This window comes from Anabrus simplex, chromosome 1, assembly GCF_040414725.1.
Source record: "Anabrus simplex isolate iqAnaSimp1 chromosome 1, ASM4041472v1, whole genome shotgun sequence".
In the NCBI taxonomy this organism is placed as follows: domain Eukaryota; kingdom Metazoa; phylum Arthropoda; class Insecta; order Orthoptera; family Tettigoniidae; genus Anabrus; species Anabrus simplex.
In genome coordinates, this window is record NC_090265.1 from 501,608,719 (window position 1) to 501,633,498 (window position 24,780).

The 24,780-nt window shown below is 40.5% G+C and overlaps 1 protein-coding gene across 3 annotated transcripts in view; it reads left to right on the top strand.

The window, feature by feature from the left end:
* The window catches only part of LOC136874750 (microtubule-associated protein tau), a 150,746-nt gene that overhangs the window by 8,481 nt on the left and 117,485 nt on the right, over positions 1–24,780 (top strand). For all 3 annotated transcript variants that reach the window (XM_067148452.2, XM_068225038.1, XM_068225039.1), the window contains exons 3-4: positions 4,975–5,140; positions 21,176–21,384. In XM_067148452.2, the coding sequence (XP_067004553.2) occupies positions 4,975–5,140; positions 21,176–21,384 (375 nt within the window). The remainder of the gene's footprint in view (positions 1–4,974; positions 5,141–21,175; positions 21,385–24,780) is intronic.

The following is a 24,780-nucleotide window of genomic DNA, read 5'->3' on the forward strand; positions in this document are numbered from 1 at the left end:
CTGTAAATGCTCACTGAATTTTCAAAAATTGTGCATTAACAAATATCGTACAATGTTATCCTATTTCTTTTTGACATCCGTCACTAAGGTCCTTATTGATAGATATCGTATGTTGGTGGACATTTCCCACAAATTTGCAGTGTTATTGATGTTTTGGGACTGTCGAGGGGAATCAAGCACATGACGACAATATAGCCACATGTCTTAACTCATCAGCGTCATGTTTCGGCAAAATGAGAAATAGTCCTTTTTTGCCTAACTTTTCTGAGCTTGGTTTCATGTTCTTTCTCAGAATACCTAACTGTATATCATTGCCAATACTGTAATCGATGAAATTCAGTTTCCTGATACCTGAAGGTCCCATAATGCCCAATACCATTTGAGACCCATCACTATGTTATGTTTCACTTTGGTCTCAAATTCTGTTGTTGAAGTTCCATGACTTTCGCTTGACACTGACCTATTACATTTCCTTTTATCCGCGAATATTACTATTTTATAGTAATTATAAGTTTTATCTGCATGTTTCGTGACAATCTGCAACCTGAGGCATTTGTCTGCGTGCTTATGTATAGTTTGTTGCTCGCTACGTGACCATTGAAGTCTTCTGTACAAAGAACTCTTAACAGGCCTTCCCTGTAAGGTGATTTATGCTTCCTTGGCGAGTTTCCGTTGAATTAACACCAGGTTCCTCTTTATATGATAGGGTACTCAAAGAACAGATTTTCGCCATATTTGGGGATTATGGGATTAAGGGAAGATTATTAAAATTAAATGAATTTGTTGACAATTGGACCGTGGTGAGAATTGAGGTAGAATGAGTTCTTGGTTCAAGTACACACAGGGGATCGCCTTTGTTGTTCATAGTTTATATGGATAATCTATTGTAGGGGTCTACAATTATTATTCCTCGGGTCCGGATTGGGGGTAATACTGCAGAGCAGTTAATATATTCCAGGCATTATGTTTTTCCTTTGTTTTCTGTTCTCCAGACAAAAGCGATTAACAATAGTTTTGGACTGTAGAATGGTCGCCATTTGCTATTTTACTGATAACACGCAAAAATTTGCCCTGTTGATAGTGGAAAATTAAGAGTTTTCTAAGCACTAATTATGTTTGATCTCGTTAACGTTGCGTGTTGATTTAGACGGGATATTGTGATAGAAGTGTGAGCCATCCTGTACAGAACAAATAATGCAAAAAGCTGAGCCAACAGTGCACGTAGTCATCAAATAAGAGGTAGAAAATATGTAGTGGTCCACTTTCAGTGTGGTGTTCATTTTACTGTTGCTTTGTTGTTTCCACTTTCCTGTGGATATATGAGGAGCAATGATGTCAATCTGTGTAAATCAGATGCTGGATGAGTGGCGAATGACATAAATTAGGTAACCAGTAGTTAGGATTTAGAGGGGATGTGTCTTTCCTACCAAATATGATCTGTACCCAGAGTATCATTTCCACTGTGAGCCACTGTATGTACCAACAATTCGACCTCAAGCACGCTGGCAATCACTTAGTTCTCTTGTAGTTTTACGTGATAGTTGGAATCGTGATCATAGCCAATCAAAAGATCTGTCAGCTTCAGCTCTTAAGCCTATAGACGTCGCACTAAAATGATGTACTTTGTTTCACCAAAATATCACAGATTATGCATTCAAGCCATCGTCAATATCCAAGGCCCGATGGCGGGGACGTCCTCTAATTTCTTTCAAAAGTGTATTTTTTCATTATGATAATAGGTACATTTTATAATGCAATACGGGCGTATATAAACTCACCAGACGAAAACAATGATTCAGCCCTGGAGAAATCATTACAAGCATCATTAAATATCGTGTAGCTCCGCCTCTGGACTTGCTGACCGCCTGAATTCGAGTAGCAGGGGAGTCCACAAGGCTGTACAGGTAAGTCGCATCCAGATTAAACCACTCTCTGAGTATATGATCGCGCAGTTATACCAAATTGCGGGGATGCTGATGTCGGAGTTTTACCCGCTGTTCCAACATGCCCTGCAGGTTTTCAATGGGGTTCATATCAGGTGATTTTGCAGGCCAATCGAAATGTAATAGGGTGGGAGAGTGTTCATAAAACCAGTCACATGCGTCCAGCCCGATGAACTTTTCTGTTGTCATTTCAAAAATCGGGGTATCATTAGCATACTCATCATGCACATGTTGACTGAAAGGCAACGCCTGATCATCCAAACATTCTGGTTCACGTTAGTGGTCACCTCAGTAAGCGAGCCCAATCCGTGATACCCCCACAGATATCACCTCCGCCTTGAACTTGACCTTGCACACATGTAGGATGAAATGCTTCATTTGGCCTTCGGTGCACTTGACGACGTGCGTCGTTGGAATACAGGCAAAAAACGTTATTCTTCAAACTACATTACGTTCCGCAGTCAGCTGCTGACCACGTTCAATGACTTCTAGCCTATTGAAGACACGCACCTTCATGTGCTCATGTGAGGAATGGCCTCTTGCGAGGTGACAGACTCCAAATGTTCATGGCCTGCAGTTTCCGTCGCAATGTTCTCTCGCTAACATGTTGGGATGGACCTTCATTCACTGACTGCGGCAATTCCTGTCGGGTTTGTAAGCGATTTTGATTCACAAGCCGTGAAACGCTTCTCCGGTCCGTCAGTCTCGGGATCATTTTACGGCCGCAATTTATTCTGACGTCGTGTTTCCTGGCCACTTGTCGTACACTCCTGCTTGTAGACACGTTGAATAGTCCGCTGCGAAACACCAACAAATCCATAAACTTCACGCACCGTTTGGCCATGGGCACATTCAGACACGATTGCCCCTTCTTGCCACTCTGTCACATCGTACACTGTCCGCTTGAAACATCAATGTCTCGCTGATCACTACTGCCTTATACTCACGGTTGAGCTCGGGACTCGTTCGCTGTGCCATCTCTACAGGCTTACCGATCCATCTCTGCGTGCGCACTATGGTGACTAATTTTTTGTCCGGTGAGCTTAGTCTTCTCTTGAAATACACACACAGCTAAAGCAAACTTTGGGTGTAGCAAAGTTATGACAATTAAATTGTCCAATCTATCATCTTGTTGTATTCGATGAAGTGAATTCTTTGAATGTCCTCAGTTCTTTTTATTTGCAAGTAAGAGATTCCTTATTTATATCCTCTCCTCAAATTTACTCAGAAAGGAACTGATATCCCGTAACCACGAATTGCATGTACTGTAGCATGTTCTCATGGTTCGAGTACTCAGATATCAGTATCACAGAATATACTTCCCATTACCATCATACCATCAATATTCATTATTCTAATGATTTTTATTAGTTTCGTCCCTTTTCTTTAACCCCCCCCCCTCCTTGATCAACTAACGCATTTCTTCATCTCGGTCTCTCTGAATCGAGGTTTCCAGAGGGCCAAGCGTTGACGTTCCATGTTATCTCTTCTTGGATACTGTGTTAGAGCGTGATTGCAGAGTGGCATAGACACTGGCTTAGCTTCAAGGCGACAAAGGTTTGAATTCCAGCCAATGTATGTTGGATTTAAAAAATGAAATACCATGTCCGAGCGATTCGCATACCACAAAAAACTTTGTCTCATGTCTGTGATACTGATATTTACAGTACATAAAACTATCAGCTTGCTTTTAGGATACTGTAGCAGCAATTCACCCCTTCCCTAGTTCAGCGGTTTCCAAACCTACTCTGTTTGATTAGAACAGATTCACTGCCCTTTCATAGTTTTCTAATTATAATCAAGAATCTGTGATTAGTGTGGACGGGGCTATATTAATGTACTGGGTTATCTGCTAGGTTTCCACTTAGGTGGCCGAGGTTCGAATCTCAATGGATCCTAGATTATAATTTTCATCTGAAAATGTACGTGACATCAAGTAGGGCATCATGATTTAAACTCCCGACCAAACCCTAAAATGAGCGGTAGTAACTGACGTGGCCTCACAAACATCAGGGATAAGTTTAGGAAGGAACGGTAGAAACAAGGAATGCATCTATAATTCATTTTACATTCTTCAAAGTATTAGTTCTCCAATTCATGCCGTTCTCTCCGCTGTCTCATATTTATTACTTCTTGTAATTGTCGCTATGTTATTCTTTTGCTGCAGCATTTCTAATTCTATATTCTGATTTGCCACTTTACTCCATACGCACTTTCTAAATGTTCAAATGATGTCTGTCTTCCCATGTGAGTAAGAGCAGGAAATTAAAGAGTTTACAAATAAATGATAGATCCTAGAGCTGACACTGACAATCTTGAATTCTGTTAGCGCTTGCCACTTCGCTATGGTCACTCCACCTTGATAGCTTAGTGTAGCCTTCTAAAGGGACTGGCAGACTGACGAATGCGCGCAGCAAGTGGGTGAATCATACCTCAGTGTCCATTACGTTGGCAAAAAAATATAACCACGTTACCCTTCCTCACAGCCTTTGCAAAGTTTCCACTCCTTGCTGTGGCGCTGTACGAATCTGTTAGCTGCAACGAACGACATTTTGTGCGTATTTCCGCTAATAATTTTGTAACTAAAGAAAATAAAGGAAAGAATTAACCGATACGACAACAGAGCTTGTAATAAATGCCTTTTTAATAATTCCGCAAATTTATATTTTCAGCCGACTGAAATGGAATAAAATGCAATATTTTCTCCACAAAGTGGGGGACGACTTCCCACCCCCTCGCCCCCACCCCTAGTAGCCGCTACTGGTGATTTCCAAGTATGTGTAATTATAAAACGATAAGTTGGACTTCACAGTTATAAATTTCACAAAAAGATACATACCAGGCAAATCGCATTTAGGATGGTCACTATTTCCTTTAGATCCCCAAACCTACGAATGATTACCAAGATATATACAAAAATGTTACTTTTAGTTGTCTACAAGTAATGGAATATATATGATTACATAAGAATCGAGGCCATTTACCTGTAGCCTTATATAACTGATTTAATAGATAATTGTTGTGATTTCAGGAACCGACAACCAATGGAGACGTGGGCTCGCCCAAGAAGTCCCCCAGCAAGCTGCCAAAGAGCGTGACGTCACCTACCAAGACGTCCCTCAAGTCGCCGGTTAAGAGCAGTGCCAAGACGGCGGCATCCAAAGTGCCAGAACCTGCCCCGGCGCCAGAAAAGAAAAGTGAGTGGATTTTTATCTTTCAAGCATAGTAGAAACCTGTGACTGTCTGCTCAAAATGCTTCAGCGGTTTAATTCAAACTATCCTAAGTCTTCAGAACGGAGGCTAGTTAGATCCTCAAAAAGCACTATCAAAGATGGTTAGGTTACAGGAAAGTCGTAAAAACCGATGGTGGTCCCATAATGAGGCATGATGAGAAAATAGGCAGTTTGCCATTGCTTTCCTCACTGGGCCAGGAAGTGCTATTGCAGCATGACCGCCCCTATGAGTAGCATCTTTCATAACATTAGTCGTGTTCCGAACGCCATTAATCATACCTCAGTAGCTTCCGCATAGTTCCAGCCATAAATGAGACTGGGAAGCTAAATTTCGCTCGGGCCTGTTCCAAGAGATAGATGCAAAAATGCTGCGCTCATCAAGAAATAGCAACAGGCGGATAAGTAACAAAAATCTGAAAGAATATTTATTTTGAGGAGATTTAGAGTTAATGTATATAAATGAGATATATCGACATGGTTCAGATCTCAGCGAGTGTTGGGAGAGAGAGAGAGCAAATTTACACCTGCGTACTTGTGAACTGTACCCATGCTCCTGCGCGACGTAAGAGGTAATGGTACACTGTGATAGTGCAATCTCGTCTAACCAGATTATTTATTTATTTATTTATTTACTTATTTATTTATTTATTTATTTATTTATTTATGTATTTATTTATGTATTTATTTATTTATGTATTTATTTATTTATTTATTTATTTATTTATTTATTTATTTATTATTGTATTTATGTATTTATTTATTTATTTATTTATTTATTTATTATTGTATGTACGTATGTATTTATTTATGTATTTATGTATTTATTTATTTATTTATGTATTTATTTATTTATGTATTTATTTATGTATTTATTTATTTATTTATTTCAATCCGCTCATGAAGCCTACAAGATATCGCGCACAAACAGTTTACAAGAGAAGACATAACTGGAATCACTCCCCAGTTCAGCGAATGGTACGGTAACAAGATTTAGCGAAATGGTACGAGAGGTCTAAGGAGAAACGTCCTGCTCAGACACATTGTTGAAAATGAGCCTATCTTCGGGATTAATCAAGATTCTGCGTACATCCCCACAAAATCATGACTCGAAAAACATTTTAGACTCCTCACATCCAGAACAATTTCTGCGGGTCAGATCCTATGTAAGTGTGACTGTCTTCTCAATTTGTCTCATACCACACAGAGATCCAAAGTTCTTTTTAAGCACACTCGTGGAAAAAATATCCAAACATCAAGAGGAGGTTGTGGTAGATTAAGGAACGTCGGTAGGCATGTTTTTACATCTGAAAGGTGACGTTGATTAAAATTTCCCGCTAATCGCAAAGGCGTGGCGCTAGTAGCGGCCCCATGACGTTGCACATCAGGTTTGCTTTATCACGGCCGACTGGATCCCTCGCTGCGGTAGCTAGAGTGACGCATCAAGTCGGCCGTGGCTTTATATACGGGCTGTATCGTACGAGAGCGTTAGTTACCTGTGAGATTGGACGGCGTTACTGTGAGCGGGTCAAGAATGCCTTTACGACGACGAAGAGGCCAGAGCAAGAGCTCACTACGGTTGAAGGAGGCCGTATAATAGAGCTACGTGAAGGTGGATTTTCCTTCCGCGCTATTGCAGAACGACTTTGCAAGAATGTCTCCACTGTGCATGCGTGCTGGCGGCAGTGGTCACAGGAAGGTACGCTCGCAAGAAGACCGGGCTTCGTCTCCGTGGCACCACCGAGAGGGAAGACCGCCGTATTCGGCGTATGGCTGTGGCGCAACGGATAGGGTCTGCAGCAGCAATTCAAGCGGCACTTGGCACCACAGTGACGCAACGAACTGTTTGAAATCTGTTACTTGAAGGACAGCTCCGAGCCAGACGCCCTGCGGCGTGCATTCCACTTACCCTAAACCACCGCCGTCTGCGACTACAGTGGTGTCAAGCGAGAGCTCGTTGGCAATGGAGTAGAGGTCCATCGTGTTTTCCCGATGAAAGCCGGTTCTTCCCTGGTGCCAGTGATGGCCGTGTGTTGGTTAAGAGGAGGTCAGGTGAGCGCCTGCATTCCACCTGGCTGCGGCGTCGACACACTGGACCTACACTGGGAGTTCGAGTCTGGGGAGCTATTTTCTATGACAGCAGGAGCACTCTCGTTGTTATTCCAAGGATCCTGACTGCAGATGCGTACGACCGTCCGGTGATTAGACCTGTTGTGGTGCCATTCATGAACGGCATTCCCGGGGGTATTTTCCAACAGGATAATGCACGCCCCCCCCCCCCCTACCGCTGTTGTAACCCAACGTGCTCTACAGAGTGCCGACATGTTGCCTTGGCTTGCTCGATCCCCCGATCCGTCCCCAGTCAAGCACGTATGGGACATCATTGGACGACAACTCCAGCGTCATCCACGACCGGCATTAACCGTCCCTGTATTGACCGACCAAGTGCAACAGGCATGGGACTCCATCCCACAGGCTGGCATCCGGCACCTGTAAGACACATTGCATGCCTGCATTCAACAGTCAGACGGTTACACCGGTTATTAAAGGACCAACATGGGGGATTTTCGATGGCTTTTCTCTTGTTCCTTTAATCAATTGCATATGTTACCTCGACAAAATTATTGCCTGAATCTCCCTATTCTACAATCCTTATTTCATGGTGTTCGGATATTTTTTCTGTCAATATGTATGCCTTATTTCTTACCAAGATATAGTGAAGGTTCCTGAACTGGTATTACATCCATGAATATATGTACCTCCTAACCAACACTTTTACACATTAGAAAAGCTTTTTGACTGGCGGAAAAATACTTACTTGAGCGCTTGACATTTTGTTAACCTCTCTAACTGGATTTTCGAGTGAGGCAACGAAGTGACAATCAATCCACGCCGAAATAAACTTTCCACCAGGGATGCGATTATTTAAACTCGATGTCCTTATAAATGAACACAAGATCGTGGGAGGTAAAGGAACACACCTTAAGAATGAATTTCCCTCGTACTTGTAGTAACTTACTACAGAAGAACATCAAACTGGAAATCATTCCAGTGCCTGTAGCCTACAGAACTCAAATGAGTGATGACATATGTTCCTAAAATATATGTAGTGCTCACAAAAACCCTTCAACGCATAGAATAAATATGAAAAAAAGAATTGAACAGAAATGTGAAAGAACATAGTATTAATAAACTAAACTTAGTGTCTTGTATCTCCACTTTAAGGAAACAATTAAGCTGAAAAGTATATTTGCGATTTTACGATGAAATATAACTTAATGTTGTGCAAACGTTGAATTATAAACAATCTCCACGGCTCCACTCGTGATGTATTCAGACTTCAGAAATCGAATTTGAACACTTTCGGTAACAATAGTAAACAGTAAAATAACTGATCTCTATAACCCTTTCTGTCACATTTTATCCCTCTCCTTGGCTTCTGCATTTTATCGGTTTTTTTTTTCTCTTTAATAACTCAACATTGCACTGATACATCGAAGATTTACGGTAAAGCAAGGACAGGGCTCGAACTCTCTTTCTCCCGATGCATGATAACTACATGGCTTGAAGTGCGTAGCCAACTCGTTTGATGCTATAAATATTTCGGCTCCTTTAACCTAATATTGACTTCTTGGGGCAGGCAATTTGAAATAAAAAATACAATGCCGAGTACATTGTAAAGGATACAGTGCTTTTTTTTTTTATTTTTTACAATCTGCTTTACGTCGCACCAACGTAGATAGGTGTAACGGCGATGATGGGATAGGAGTGGGAAGGAAGCGGTCGTGGCCTTAATTAAGGTACAGCCCCAGCATTTTCCTGGTGTAAAAATTGAAAACCACGGAAAATCACCATAAAGGCTACCGTCAGTGGAGTTCGAACCCACTATCTCCCGAATGAAATCTCACAGCTGCGCGACCTTTAACGCGCGGCCAACTCGCATGGTGGCTTTTAGTGCCGGGAATATCAGAGGACAAGTTCAGCTCCCTAGTTCTGTAGCTGCTATCCCAGTACATCCCACAGGGATGAGCTTCATGTCCGCTGTGTCAGGGTGTTTTCTGTACTGGATAGGAATGGGGAAGGGAACGCCCGTGGCATTGGGAACGCTACCTGGAGTTGAAATGGGAAAACACTGAAAACCATTCCGAGTATAGCCCACGGGCGATTTGAACCTACCTCTCTCTGTCCGTGCCGCAGCCCACTAAGCTAACGTGTTCGGCAAGGACACAGTCTGAATGGCTTAATGTCGCTCAGCTTTACAATAAGTTTCGGTAATGTAAAGGCTCGTTTTGGTTTCCATTAATAGGACTATTTCGAGGTCTTAAATTATAGTTCCTGTTATTATTTGTATTCGTGCTAAACATAAAAGTTCTCATATGCTGCGCAGTCGCAGCTGACTTTGTTAGGCCAATAGCCAGGGAAGCGAGCTTTTCAGTTAGAAGTAAACCAAATTCCCTGCATTTAGTTTCTGAATTAATTGTTTCTAGAACGTAGTGTTGAGAAGTGAGCAATTCATGGGTTTCTAATGGAGAAACTGATACCTCAAATCAGTTGCCACCAGTCTACATACATAATAAAACCTCGAGCAGTCCTATGCAGTTCATTGTTCGTGAGTGGAAACAAATAGTTTTGGACGGAGAGCTAAGAACTGCGTCTAGTTACATCAGTAGATTAAGTAATATTACCTTATATTGTTGTTATTATCTGTAGCCTTTGCCACAAGTAAGTCATTATATACCTGATTTGATAAGATGTGATGAAATCAATTTTCCACAATTACATCTGTATGACCAAGTTCTCTTGAATACCTGATACCCTGTGTAATTATATCATAAACCGGAGCTCGATCGTATCCACATTAGTATTTTAGTCCCGCAGGTTTAATATTTATTTAATGGGGACATTAGCTGACTGTATTGGCGTTCTTCTAAGCTATATTTATTCAGTTGTTTTGTCAGTATATTTTTTCAAGTATATTTATTTTCTGTTTGTGTTGCCATTTTTGTTAAGTATTATATTTATTATCTACTGTTGTTATACAACCTACGTGATCGGCCATTTTCTACGTGACCTCGCTTTCTGCAATAAAGGCTGCAATATCGAATCTCGGCACAATCGTTTGACATTTCAACCTGTTCAAATGCCAAGAACGTGCTTGCTAGTAGAGTTACTGTTAGTGTTTGTCAATGTAAAGAATGTCTTTATGGGAAGATATTAAGGCAACCGTTCCCAGCTGTAGAAATAGAAATAATAATAATAATAATAATAATAATAATAATAATAATAATAATAATACGGGCTGAGATGTTCAGACAGGGTGCTGGATGTATGAGCGTAAGTTGGCAGGTTTGATCCCCGCTCAGTCTGATAGGAGTGTTTGAAGGTACTTAAATATGCCAGCCACCTGTCCACAGATTTACTGGCACGTAAAAGAACTCCTGCGGGACACAATTCTGGCGCCTTGATGTTTCCTAAAAACTGTAAAGTAGTTAATGGTACATATTATTATTATTAATAATATTGTTATCATTTATGACCAAACACATCGCAATTAGAAAATATCCCATTGGCAATGTTTTATGATAGTACAGCAACGGAATTAAATATAAACATAAATGATGAAAACAAACTACTACTACTAATATTATTATTATGTATTCTTCTTCCCTCAGTTTTGCACCTAATACGTAATCCGTTGATAAAGTACTTCTCTGCAGTTTCAGTGGATCTGCTTCATTTTGAGCCGCTTTAATAAAGCGATTAAAGTAATTCTCTCTGATTTCTTCATTTTTTTCGCTAGTTCATTATTTTTGTTGAACTCGTGCATTAACAATGAGATGCTAATCGATCGCGCTTCTTATTCTATCTACAATAGATTAGAAAACAAATACTAAATGAGCTATCATATAAAAAACAATCGGCTACTAAACACACACCGAAAAATATATCCAGCTTGTTGCAATAATAACAACGACCCTGCCTGAAATCGTATCTGAACAGATTCGAACTATTACTGCAAAAGGAACATGAAGAGGGAAAATAATCTTCTCAGCCTAGGAATAGTTTAGTTACTTTTCGCTTACTACAAACGTGTTATTTCAATACAAACACTATTCGATGGTGAATTCTGGCCCACTTTGTACCTAGACATCTGTATGGCATGTTGAGCATTACTTCGAAGCACGTCATGGTGCACCATACGCACTTTCATCCATTTCAACAACTCACTCGATTTTTGAAGAAGTGACTCTAAAGCGGTAAGACATTTAAAAAGTCTATTTGTTTGATGTATCACCTACTGATTAAAGGAAATTCAGTTCTTGTTTGGCAGGTGCCTGTGTAAACAGCCAATTCTAAATCAAGAGAGTTGGATGTTATTTTCTCACGTGACGATTGTTCTAAGAGTGGAGAAATCGGGTTAAGTCTTTGATCCTTTGATCTTCGATTGCGATGGCCTTTAACCCTTTCAGACCCAGAGTTAATTAAAATGTACACAACTTTTTTATTTAGTTTCTAACGATTCATCTCAGTCTACGACTTTTAAATGGCTTGTTCCAGAGTACGAACTTCACTATCTTGATTCTGGTACCAAGTGCTATCTATCAGCACTTGAAAAAATAGAACAGCTACGTGCATACATGGATGAACATATAGGATAGCTGAGCAATCTAAATCTCTTCAATTTTATGAGTAATTGTAAAGAAATATTTATCCTCACTATATCACCTTTTGTATAACATACAATCGTAAGGGGCAGTGGTATGGCATGATATCCTTTAATAGGGTTGTCACCTTCTGCCAAACGAAATTAGGAACATGTCACTGAAGGTGTGGGACATTCTATGGAATTGGACACTGGCTGATTTGAAAACAGGATTAAATTATCTCATTCTTCCAGATGTATTTGCTATTTGACTTTGCTGCCTTTGAAACGTTAGAATCATATTTTTTCATCGTTTCGAATTCTTGATTTTAAATGTTTGTATTTGTTTAAATCAGAAGTTCACCTCTCATTGAAGACACTGAGCATCTACTTCCGGAATCAGCCTACTTGTTTGGCATTAATGATAATATACTTCAACAAATGCATTTGACCAGGAACGCATGTTTCTTAAATGTATGTACTGCTTTATATTTTGACAACACTTCACCCATTTCTGCGATGTACATTCACCCCTTTTCGGGATTTCTCCAAAAATATAGAACTCGTATTAATATAGAACCTTATTTTCTTGACACGACATAACACCGAAAGCCGATATCATGTCTATGGAACACTCCTTAGAGCTCTTCCATATCAATCAGCTCGGATAACTGAAGACATTAGACTGCACCTTCAAGGCAAGAAAAATGAATGCGTTTTCTTCAAACTGACATGTCTTGCTACAACATTCTTTCTTACCGAGCTCGATAGCTGCAGTCGGTTATGTGCGGCCAGTATTCGGGAGATAGTGGGTTCGAACCCCACTGTCCGCAGCCCTGAAGATGGTTTTCCGTGGTTTTCTATTTTCATACCAGGCGCTGTACCTTAAGGCCATAGCCGCTTCCTTCCCGCTGCTGGCCCTTTCCTATCCCATCGTCGCCGTAAGAACTGTCAGTGCGACGTAAAGCAACTTGCAAAAAAATTCTCCTTTTTGGGTAACTTATATCTTTAATTTCCGGTCTAGAAAGCCAAGAATAACGGCCGAGAGGATTCGTCGTGCTGACCACACAGCACCTCGTAATCTGCAGGCCTTCGGGCTGAGCAGCGGTCGCTTGGTAGGCCAAGGCCCTTCAAGGGCTGTAATGCCATGGGGTTTTTTTTTATATCTTAAACTAGCAAGATACCCGTGCTTCGCTACGGTATTATAGTGAAATTTATAATTAAATGCTTAACGTTTTATATATAATCCTCCGAAATTTATATTTATATGCCAGGAGAGTCAACTGTAATCTAAGAATGTTCTCCGAAGGAAAAGATGGCTGTTGAAATCGAACCCAGGAAAGATTAAAAATGATCGGTTTATGATCAGAATAAGTACATCGAAAATCTACAGCCTGTTTCCAGTCATTCGACAGGGTCAGGAATGGAATGAATAAAGCCCCATCTAGCGGCGACAATAGGAATTGTGCCGGCTGCCGAAGCACTCCTCTGGGGCAATAAGCGATGAATGACAAATGAAATGAAATATTGGACAGTGTTGCTGGAATGATTGATGACAGGGAAAACCGCAGTATCCGGAGAAAAACCTGTCCCGCCTCCGATTTGTACAGCACGAATATCACATGGAGTGATCGGGATTTGAACCACGGAACACAGCTGCGAGAGGCCGTCGCGCTGCCGAGTGAGCAACGGAGGCTCCTTATAAGTACATTATGAACAGTAAAATCAATTGGTCTCACCTCCTTTTACACACCACCGCCGTTAAGTTTATTTACCCCCTCCCCCAAAGAAAAATTAAAAGAAGGCGTGTTTCTTTGTGTTTAAAGGAGATTCCAAACACCAATGTTCACGTCTATTACCTTCAGTTTTGAGATATAAGTATCCCCATAAAAATAATTCACTTTTTTTCACTACCTTCCCCCCCCCCAACTGTAAGTGAATTTTCCGGCAAAAAATACTTGTTTCTTTAATAATATAAATACCAATTATCACGACTCGTAAATTCTTCAGTTTTTGATTTGTGTGTCCTCCTGAAGGGAATTCAACTCCTTTTCACTCCCGCCGCCCAAGATGGTTTCCCCTTCAAAACGCGTTTTTCTTTGTTTTTAAAGGAGAGGCAAATACCAATTTTCGCGACTGTAACAACTTTAGTTTTTATTAGATGTATGTATTCTCATACAATTAAATCAATTAATTTTTCAATTCTTTCACCCCCCCTCCTCATTGGATTTTCCGAAAGTACGTGTTTCTTTACCTTTAAAGCAGTTTCCAAATATCAAATTTCACGTCTGTAACATCTTCATTTTCGAGATATCAGTAGCCTAATTAAAGGAAATCGACACCATTTTCAGTTACTTTTACACACACCCCCCTTCCACCATAGACACCATTTTCAGTTACTTTTACACACACCCCCCTTCCACCCAAGTGGTATTTCCGAAAACTAAAAATACACGTTTCTTTGTTTTTAATAGAGATAAAAATACCATTTTCACTCCTGTAACATGTTAAGTTTTTTGATATATACTGTAGAAATTCTCATTTTAAAATTTCACCCCTTTTTATTTCCCCTTAAGTGGAGTTTCCAAAAACAAATCACCTATGTTTCTTTACATTTACAGGAAATTACAAATACCCACTTTTTACGTCTGTAACATTTTACCTTTCTCAGATATTCTGTAGATATAGTCTTTCAAAAAATTCACCCCAATTTGTCACTCCAGTTTCACCGCCATTAATTGGATTTTCCAAAAACAAAAAATACGTGTGTGTTTACTTTTAAAGGATATCCCATATACAAATTTTCAGTTCTGTAATATCTTCGGTTTCTGAGATTTATGTATCCTCATGAAGGGATTCGACCCTTTTACACCCCTCCTATTGGGTTTTACGGAAAACAAAAAATACGTGTTCCTTTATTTTTAAAGGAGATTCTAAATACCAATTTTTACATGTTTAAACTTTTAAAGTTTTAAGATGTAGACACACTCATTTTAAAAATTCACCCCCCTTTTCAACCCCCATTATTTGGATTTTCCAAAAACGAAAAAACACCTGCTTCTTTATTTTAAAAGTATATCACAAATACCAATTTTCAGGTCTGTAATATCTTCAGCTTCTGAAATATAAGTAGCCTCATTAAAGGCATTCAAGCCCTTTTTCCCACTTTTCCACCCTTCCCATTGGGATTTTCCGAAAAAATTACGTGTTTCTTTATTTTTTAAGGAGATTCTAAATACCAATTTTTACATGTATAAACTTTAAAAGTTTTGAGATATAGATATACACATTTTAAAAATTCACCCTCTTTTCACCCCCCCCCCATTAATTGGATTTTCCAGAAACAAAAAATACGTTTTTCTTTATTTTTAAAAGAGATCAAAAGTACCAATTTTCAGGTCTGTAATATCTTTAGTTTCTGAGATATAAGTATCCTCATTAAAGGCATTCAATCCATTTTTCACCCCTTTTCACCCGTCCTATTGGGATTTTCCGAAAACCAAAAAATACGTGTTTCTTTATTTTTAATGAAGATTCTAAATACCTACTTTTACATCTGTAAACTTTAAAAGTTTTGAGATATAGATGCACTGTTTTTAAAAATTCACCCCCCTTTCACCCTCCCATTAATTGGATTTTCCAAAAACAAAAAAATACGTGTTTCTTTATTTTTAAAAGGGATTAATGGTACCAATTTTCAGGTCTGTAATATCTTCAGTTTCTGAGATATAACTACCGGTATTCTGATTAAAGGCATTCAACCACCTTTTCACCGTTTTTCACCCCTCCTATTGGGATGTTCGGAAAACAAAAAAATACGTGTTTCCTTATTTTTAAAGGAGATTCTAAATACCAATTTTTACATCTGTAAACTTTCATAGTTTTGAGATATAGATACACTCATTTTAAAATTTCAACCCCCTTTTCACCCCTTTAGCAAAGGAATATCCAAAAATCCTCTCTTAGCGAGCACGTACATCTTAATATGAATCTATGCCCAAAATTTCATTTCTTTGTCCAGCAGTTTTGGCTCGGCGATGATGAATCAGTCAGTCAGTCAGGACAAGTTATTTTATATATATATAGATGTTATTATTGAAAAGTAAAGGACAACAATAGATAATACAGGATGCCTACTCTTTGGCTGAACGATCAGCGTACTGGTCTTTGGTTTGGTGGGCACTGTGTTCAATTCCAGATCGAACTGCGGATTTTAACTCTGTATGGATGATTACTCTGGCTCGGGTATGGGCGTTTGTATTTGCCGCAAACAACACTACCAGCCACCACAGAAACGTGCAATAGTGAAAACGTCTCTCTACAAAGGGTGGCGTCAGGAAGGGCACCTGGACGCAAAACTGGGCCAATTAACTCGAAGTTCCGAGCTCAATAAACTGAAAAAAGGCGAAGAAATACGAAGAAGAAATGACACAGGATAAATAAGTTTTGCCTGAAATACGGTACAGATGCGTCCTTATCTTTTAATGCGACGTGTACCTGAATGTGGGCGTGTCAAAAATATTCGTCAGAATTTTATTATAGCTACTGTTTTTGGGATGTTGGTACTACATTTGTAACACTTCAGAAGATCAAATTGTATTGCAATTTTTTGTTAACTATGGGAAAATATTAATATCTGAAAGATGGTCTGTCCCTTCAAGCTATTTTGAAGTCTCGCATAACATACTTTCAGGGTTGGGAAATAATAGAGCAAGTTGGTAGAAATGTTAAAGAGAAAATAGATGAGCTATAAGGTAGTGAATGTGAAGTTTATCATGGCATCAGGTCAAGTGACGTTCGACTAGCTATCAGTTATTGCTCCGTAGAAAGTGCAGTGGCCAGTAAATGACTCTTTTTATAGCAATAAACCTGACACACAAATATTTTCCCTTCCTTTTGCAGACGCAGTCGACCACACGCGACTCAGACGGATCGATACGCTATTGTGACAGCATTCCATTGTGAAGTTTCTGTCGATATTTCCCTCCCTCTGCACTTATCTTTGTTATTTACTTCAATGAGTCTGAGTTCTCTGTCACACAATGAGGTTACGCACAAGGGAAAAAGAAACCCAATTTTGTTGTCTAAGGATACAGTATCAAAAAGAGTAAGTGTTGGAGACTTCGACAGCTGCAAGATGGACCTCGATAAACATTTCCTTGCTACAAGGTCCTAACTGTGTCTATAATTACTTAAATTTGTAGCATGCAGCTATATTGTTCTAGGCATGTGCTCAGTTATCGTCTCATTTCTGCTAATAGTCTTGAGGGATGCCAGGAAAAAGAAATTTTCGTTGAATGATAACATCTCACAAAAAGTATTATAAAACAGAAAATGCCTCGTAGATAATTTATGAATGTCACCATTTTTACGTTCTCTTTTGCTTCTTATCGACTTTATACCATTAATCTCTTGCACTGAAAATCAGGAGTTTAAAAGCAGACCGCCTTGTCAGTACCATACACTCTTAAACGAGAGACTTCATTACAGTTATCTACTCGTGCATGTTTCCTCAGCGAATGTTACACCCTAAAACATTGATTAATTTATTAAAATCACACTTTACGCTATAATTAAAAATGTACAATTACGACTGTTGTTATGAACAATTCTTCTTCGTATTCTTAATAATAATAATAATAAAACTGTCTGTCTCTCATTATAGGATTACAAATAAAATTTGAACTGCTAGATATAAAAGAAAACCGTTGTCCGTTTTCAAAATTAACAGTATTTATTTTTAAAAACTGTCTCTTCCTTATTATAAACAAAGTATCTCGTGTACTCTATACAATGCCTTCTAATAGTAAAACTATGTGTATATCAAATCGTGCTTAAAATGTTCACATCTCAGCTCTATTCAGCGACTTATTCTTAATTATTAACCATTAACAAACTCAATAACTCGGCAAAGTCACACCTATATTCGAAGAAATTGATTCGCAACCTGGCTCGCATGGTTAACAATTAAGTTCATCCCACACCAGGAGAACAAGTCATTGGAAGGAGCTGCGATGTGAAATTTACTTTTATCAAGATTTGATATAGGTCTACACATAGTTTTATTACCAGGAGGAACTGTGCAGAGTACACAATATACTTCGACAATAAGGAAGAGACAGTTCTTTTAAATAATTTTAATTGTAAAAGCGGATAATAATATTTTTTTTATATTTAAAAGTTGAAGTTTTATTTGTAATCCCGTAATGAGACTGGGAATGTCGTTGTTATAATTATTGTAGTAGTAGTAGTAGTAGTAGTAGTCATAAGAGTGGTAATTGTAAATTTTTAACTATAGTGTAATGCGTGATCTTAATCAAGTCATCAATGTTTTAGGATATTATTTTCGCTGACGAAGAGAATCGACTATTTTCTCGAAATATGTTCGAGTAGATTAATGTAATAGTGTGTTGTTTAAGAGTGTATAGTACTGACACGGCGGACTCCTATTAAACTCCTGAGTTTCAGTGTAATAGATTAAGTAGAGGTCCGACTCATTGGCTGAATGGTCAGCGTTGAGGCCTTCGGTTCAGAGGGTCCCGGGTTCGATTCCCGGCTGGGTCGGGGATTTTAATCGCCTCTGATTAATTCTTCTGGCCCGGGGACTGGGTGTTGGTGTTTGCGTTTGTCCTAACACTTTCCTCTTGATATTAATTCAACACACTACACTACCAATTACATCCCTCCATATAGGGTTGGCGTCAGGAAGGACATTCGGCCGTAAAACAGGGCCAAATCCACCCGTGTGACACAGTTCGCGTGAGGGGAAAAGCGGTAGCAATAAGAATATTTACTAAGTAGAGGTCAGGGAGAGTGAGCTACTGGGACCAGTCAAAGAAGAGCGGTGAGTACAGGAGGTGATACGATCGCGAACTCGCTAATTACACGGAAAATATCACAGACGTACCCAGGAAGAGACGTTTGACTTTTCTGCGGGCATATCTAGGGGATGGACCCCGCCAGGCTGACCAACCGGGTTTTGATGACCTAGCAGACAGACGTGTCAGTTAAATATGTTTGTAGAGCGTAAAATAAGGGGCAATCAAAAAGTTTCCGTTCGACGGCCGTACAGTCCTGCCATTCAGGAAAACTCGCCGTGAGCATGACGACGCACCGGGTAGAAGATCCTCGTGTGGTAAACCACCGTGTCCTGCTGCGTGAAGAAGTCCGTAACCGCCTGCTGCACATCCTCGTCAGAGAGGAAGCGTCGACCCTTCAAGGCCCTTCTGAGTAGACCGAAGGCGTGATAATCGCATGGGGAGAGATCAAGACTATAGGGCGGGTGTTTGTTGTTGTCCGTGATGGATGCGGCTGGCCTCACAGGTCGATCGGCGTATTGTGTCGAAACGCGACCCGCACGGAACTTGATGCACCATTCCACAACAGTGGTTTTGGCAACGCTGCCCCATAGGTTACACAGTTTTCATTCTCCGATGGATGTCCACCGGTGTTTGTCCTTCGGCAGCCAAGAATATAACAACAGCACGTTGGTCCTGTTTGGACGCATTTAGTAGTAAAGTCACCATAGTTTACGTGGCCGCATTTAACGCACGCACCTCAGCACGGCACGGCTGCCACACTAATCCCATTCGTCTACATGCCCATGCTTACATACGCGCATCGAAGTCGCGCTATGTTGCATCTCCGCTGCAGCAACGCCCTGAAAAGGAAACTTTTTGAACACGCCTTACAGTATATGTTAGTATTGTAAAAATCTTTCTCAGTATATGAAGTGTTTTGTATAACTTTAAAATAGAACTATTGGTATATTTGTGCAGTACATACGCAAAGTCGTTCTTCCATCACCATCAGTTAACTGCTCCGACCCACACAGCTATTACAGAGCAATCAATCCTAACACTACCACTGATTTTACGACAAAATGGTTATTACCAATATATTTAGTGTAGGTTAATTAATAATTCTTCCAGCCTTCACCGAAATCTGTCAGATCTTACCTGAACTGCTCTCTTGTTTGTATGTACGCACCTTCTTTCTTTGATTCTCCTTACTAGATAAATTAACGCATTGTTTTCACACTACTAGTTACACTGATTGGCCAAAAGTCATGGGAAGACACTGAATGTGATGTTAATAACGAGTTGCTCCTCCGGGAGCCCTCAAAACGGTAGCAATACGCTGAGGCATCGACTCAAGATGTTGGAATCGTTCTGGAGGGATCTGCATCCACGCATCTCGCACTGCCACCCACAGTTGGTCTTATGTAGTTGGTGCGGAGTTCATAGAGCTTACACCGGCATCGGAAGCATCCCATAAATGCTCGATTGGATTAAGATCGGGAGATCTGGAGGGCCAATCCATGGTCGTAACTTCACTGGAGTGCTCCTCCAACCACCTGCGTGGCACCACAGAACAATGACATGGCCAATTGTCCTGTTGAGACATGGCATCTCCATCAGGGTACTCCAGGGCCAAAAAGGGATGCAGATATCCACTTAAGGTGTACCTGTCAGCGCTCCCTGCAGCGAGACAATTGAGCCTAATTGCGACCACGAGAACGCCGCTCACACAACTTCGTTGACACGCAGGATCCGCAGCTTCATGAGGCATACGCCCCACTCTCGTGCGCCCATCAGCTCGATACAACTGGAAATGGGATTCATCGGACCATACCACCCACCGCGACTGTTCCATGGTCCATTGCCGATGTTCGCGGGCCCATGCACGTCGTTGAGCTCTTTGTCGAGGTGTCAGCAAAGGGACACGAGTTCGTCGTCGGCTGGTGAAACCTATGCAGTGCAGTTGCCTCCTTAACATTCCTGGTAGAAATGGGTTCCTGACACACAACATTCAACTGGGCGGTGACCTGATTCACAGTGGCCCGTCGAGCGCCCGGTATGGTTCTGCAGAAGCGACGTGATGTACGTTCATTGAACTCCTGTGGTCTTCCCGTTCGGTGGTTTACGCGGGTGGTAACATTCTCTCTGCGATATTGAAGATCCACCCTCGACTCTCTTGACCTCGGAAACCTGAATTCGCGTGTAATCTCCGCATTGCTATGACCCATGCGCCGTGCACCGATGATCCTCCCACGTTCAAAGTCGGTTAACTCACGATGTGTTGCCATCTTCACGACACTGGTGTCTGTGACAGACTGCACGCCTACGCCGCAACTAGCCTCAACGCTCAGGCGTCATACACGGCACATTTTCTAATGGAACACTCATTCCCGTGACTTTTGGCTGTTCAGTGTACAAAGGCTTTCAACAAGCTCAGTTAATCTTCTTGGTTATGACTGTATTCGAGGTTGTATAGTTGTCTTGTTAATAAATGACAGTAGCAAGTTAGAAATGTTTAGTCCTCTCTTCTAATAACCTTATTTGTTCTTTATTTTACAGAGGTGCCGATGAACAAAATCCAAGTAGGCGCTGCTCCCTCTCCGAACTTAAAGACCGTGCGTTCGAAAATCGGTTCGTTGGATAACGCGAGTTACCGGCCTGGTGGTGGTAAAGTTAAGATCGAACATCATAAGCTAGACTTCAGCAAGACACAACCGAAGATTGCAGCCAAGAACGAAGCCTACGTTCCTGGCGGAGGTGATAAGAAGGTACTAGACCATTCATTGTACTATTCAAAAATACCTGTTGTCTTCACACACAACATATCCACAACCATTCACATATCTTGGTCCGTGAATTACATGTTACCCCAAGTTCGCTGATTTCTATTGTATCTCTTTCTTCTAGTCGGTCACTTCTGAGTAACATGTATTTTATTCAACGTGAATCAGGCTGACAAAGAGACTCAGTTTTAAGCGTGTGTTCTTTTATGAATAGTTCCGATGCTCCTCTAAATACATAGATCTCTTCCCAATTATAACACATCTCAAGTTTAACAATATTTTATTATTATTATTATTATTATTATTATTATTATTATTATTATTATTATTATTATTATTATTATTATTTGTACTGATAGTGTATCCAGAAGCGTTAAACCAACCAATAATAGTCTATCTTCAGAGCTTTAAATGAAATTTCATTACAGAATTCTTCTGCTATTGAAGCACCTATGACATAATATATTCCACAAATTGTGATAATTTTGTCATATAACTGCCCCAATCCGCTGATTTATTTTGCGTCTTGTTTTTCTTAAAAAATATTTTTGATATTTATAGGAACACCACATCCCGAATTTTGGCATTGTCAGTTCCTGTAATCGTAATGATTTTCCTTCTTAACACACTAAGTACTTACCTTTGTATCAGTGTTGTCATTTCCTCCTCGATTATTGCTTTTTAACTTCTACTGACGTGTTGTCAGTTGCACTTTTCGCACCACTTTCCAGTGAGTGGATGAGTTATTGCACAGCACTTCTGATGATCTTTTCCTTTCAGCACTGTTATACTCTAATTGGTAACCGCCACGACTAAAATGGCTGCTAACATTCGTGACTTCTTCTGTTGCGAATTAAATAACCTCCTTCTTCTACTTCAGACTTCACCTATTATTTTGTCTCTTAGTTTCTCTTTTGTTTATCTTTGTCAATTTCCTTTGTAGATGAAGAGCGATGATCCTCCGGAGCGAAAGAAGGAAACGCCAGCCAAGGCCAGTCACCGGCCTCCTAAGAGAGAGGCAAGCCCACCCACACTTGGCACTATAGGCCTACTATGCACTTGTTAACTAACAAACTAATTAATACAGCACATGAACACGCCCAGGGGTTGCACGTTAGGCTGCACCACATTTTTATGATGGTAGGTATGTAACTAAGGAATAAAACGCAGGTGAATTTGGTTACCATTGGATTTTCAACTCTAATTAGTTAGATGGACCCAAATAGGGAACAGATGTTTGTTTCGATATGTAAGATATCAAATTATTTGTTAGAATAGTTTTGTCACAATATAGTTCTGTAGAAAAATCGGTAGCCGCCATTTACCATGCCCCGAAACGTCGTATTTCCGAGCAGCTGAATTTTCTGCACGGCAGTCTCAGCGTACTGAGCGCTGGGTGGAGAGTAAGCTTACAAGCTTCAACTGAACAGTGACGGCACATTCGGAGTGCCCTCGATTCTTCTGAGTTAGTACAGTGGCAGCAAAGATTATTCATACATTGACTAGAAATTCCAGTCAATCATGGTGAGAATGACAATAAATTGTATGGGGAAAAAAAAAATCCACACACCGGGCGAGTTGGCCGTGTGCATAGAGGCGCGCGGCTGTGAGCTTGCATCCGGGAGATAGTAGGTTCGAATCCCACTATCGGCAGCCCTGAAGATGGTTTTCCGTGGTTTCCCATTTTCACACCAGGCAAATGCTGGGGCTGTATCCTAATTAAGGCCACGGCCGCTTTCTTCTAACTCCTAGGCCTTTCCTATCCCATCGTCGCCATAAGACGTATTTGTGTCGGTGCGACGTAAAGCCCCTGGCAAAGAAAATCCACAGTTCTAGCCGTTCAGGCAAGCAACTCAATGTTGAAAACATTCTAGGGAAATGAGCTACTCATCTTAAGACACCCCCAGGACTTGTTCAGTTGGTTTTTGAGGGAAGTGTAGGCGGTAAAAACGGTAGAGGTAGACCAAGGTATGAATATGACAAGCAGATTAGAGCAGATGTAAGATGCAGTAGTTATGTAGAAATGAAAAGTTTAACACAAGATAGACTGGCATGGAGAGCTGCATCAAACCAGTCTATGGACTGATGACTCAAACAACCAACACCTCCATTTTATACCAACAGGAAAGTAAGAGTGAACTGGGGAAATAAATGTAAAAAAAAAAAAAAACCTGTTAGCAGCACTATCAGAAGGCAATTCGAGAAATGATCAAAAGCGCAGTCATGCATGGAATCGAGTATTGTCAGTCAGATCATGAGTTGTTGTTTCCAACACCATTCTGAGATACCAAATTGTATCTGACGACGGCACAACAAAATGCGTAGGCCTGCACCGTTGGTGCAATTGACGGAGTTTGAACGAATATAGTAGAGTGCGGACTGTCGCCAAGTGTCATGCAAGGTGTTCGTCAAATCTCCTGTTCATTACGGTCACTTGACTTGGTGCCATCTGTCCTGGTCTTTGACAACAGCGATATCTCTTGTCTAACAGCGCCACCAGGTGGAATGTGTATGCAAATATTCTACAGGATGAAAATGGGCATCATTACAATAGTTGCCATGCGAGGGTTATAACTTAGCTTGCAATGCTACTAGACAAAGAACATGGAGTGGTAGAATAGTCTTCCAACACGCCCTGCAGATTCTACAAACGGAAGTATGACTTCGTCCAAAAGTGTAGTATTACTGCGTATTACCTATAATATAGCGCTTGTGAATAAAATGTTCATATACTCCGATAAGTGATTCATGGGGTTCCTTTCCTCCATTGTATAGTTTGCATTTCAAAATATATACAGCAACATTTACTTTCGGAGAATCAATAACAATACAGAAAGGACACTGTTATGCTCAAGAGAAGGACTTTCACGATCATACACAGCTCATTATTTGGTGACATTTTCTTCATTTCAGAGCAGTTAGTTCGACTATAAGTTCATTCACAAAATAATTGCATGCTGGTTAAAAGTGATAACAATTTGCACTAAATTATTCAAATCACACTCCAGATTTGACAGACTACCATGGGTTCGACGTATTAAATATCAGTTCGCACATGAAATGAAATGGTGTATGGCTTTTAGTGCCGGGAGTGTCCGAGAACACGTTCGGCTTGCCAGGTGCAGGTCTTTTGACTTGACTCCCGTAGGCGACCTGCGCGTCGTGATGAGGATGAAATGATGATGAAGACGACACCGATCCCCCGTGCCAGCGAAATTAACCAATGATGGTTAAAATTCCCAACCCTGTCGGGAATCTATCCCGGGACCCCTGTGACCAAAGGCCAACACGCTAACCATTTATCCCTGGAGCCGGACATAAAAACCGTTCACAGAATGCATACAATGTATCTCCGGGCCGTAAAAAACGCATGGAAGTTAT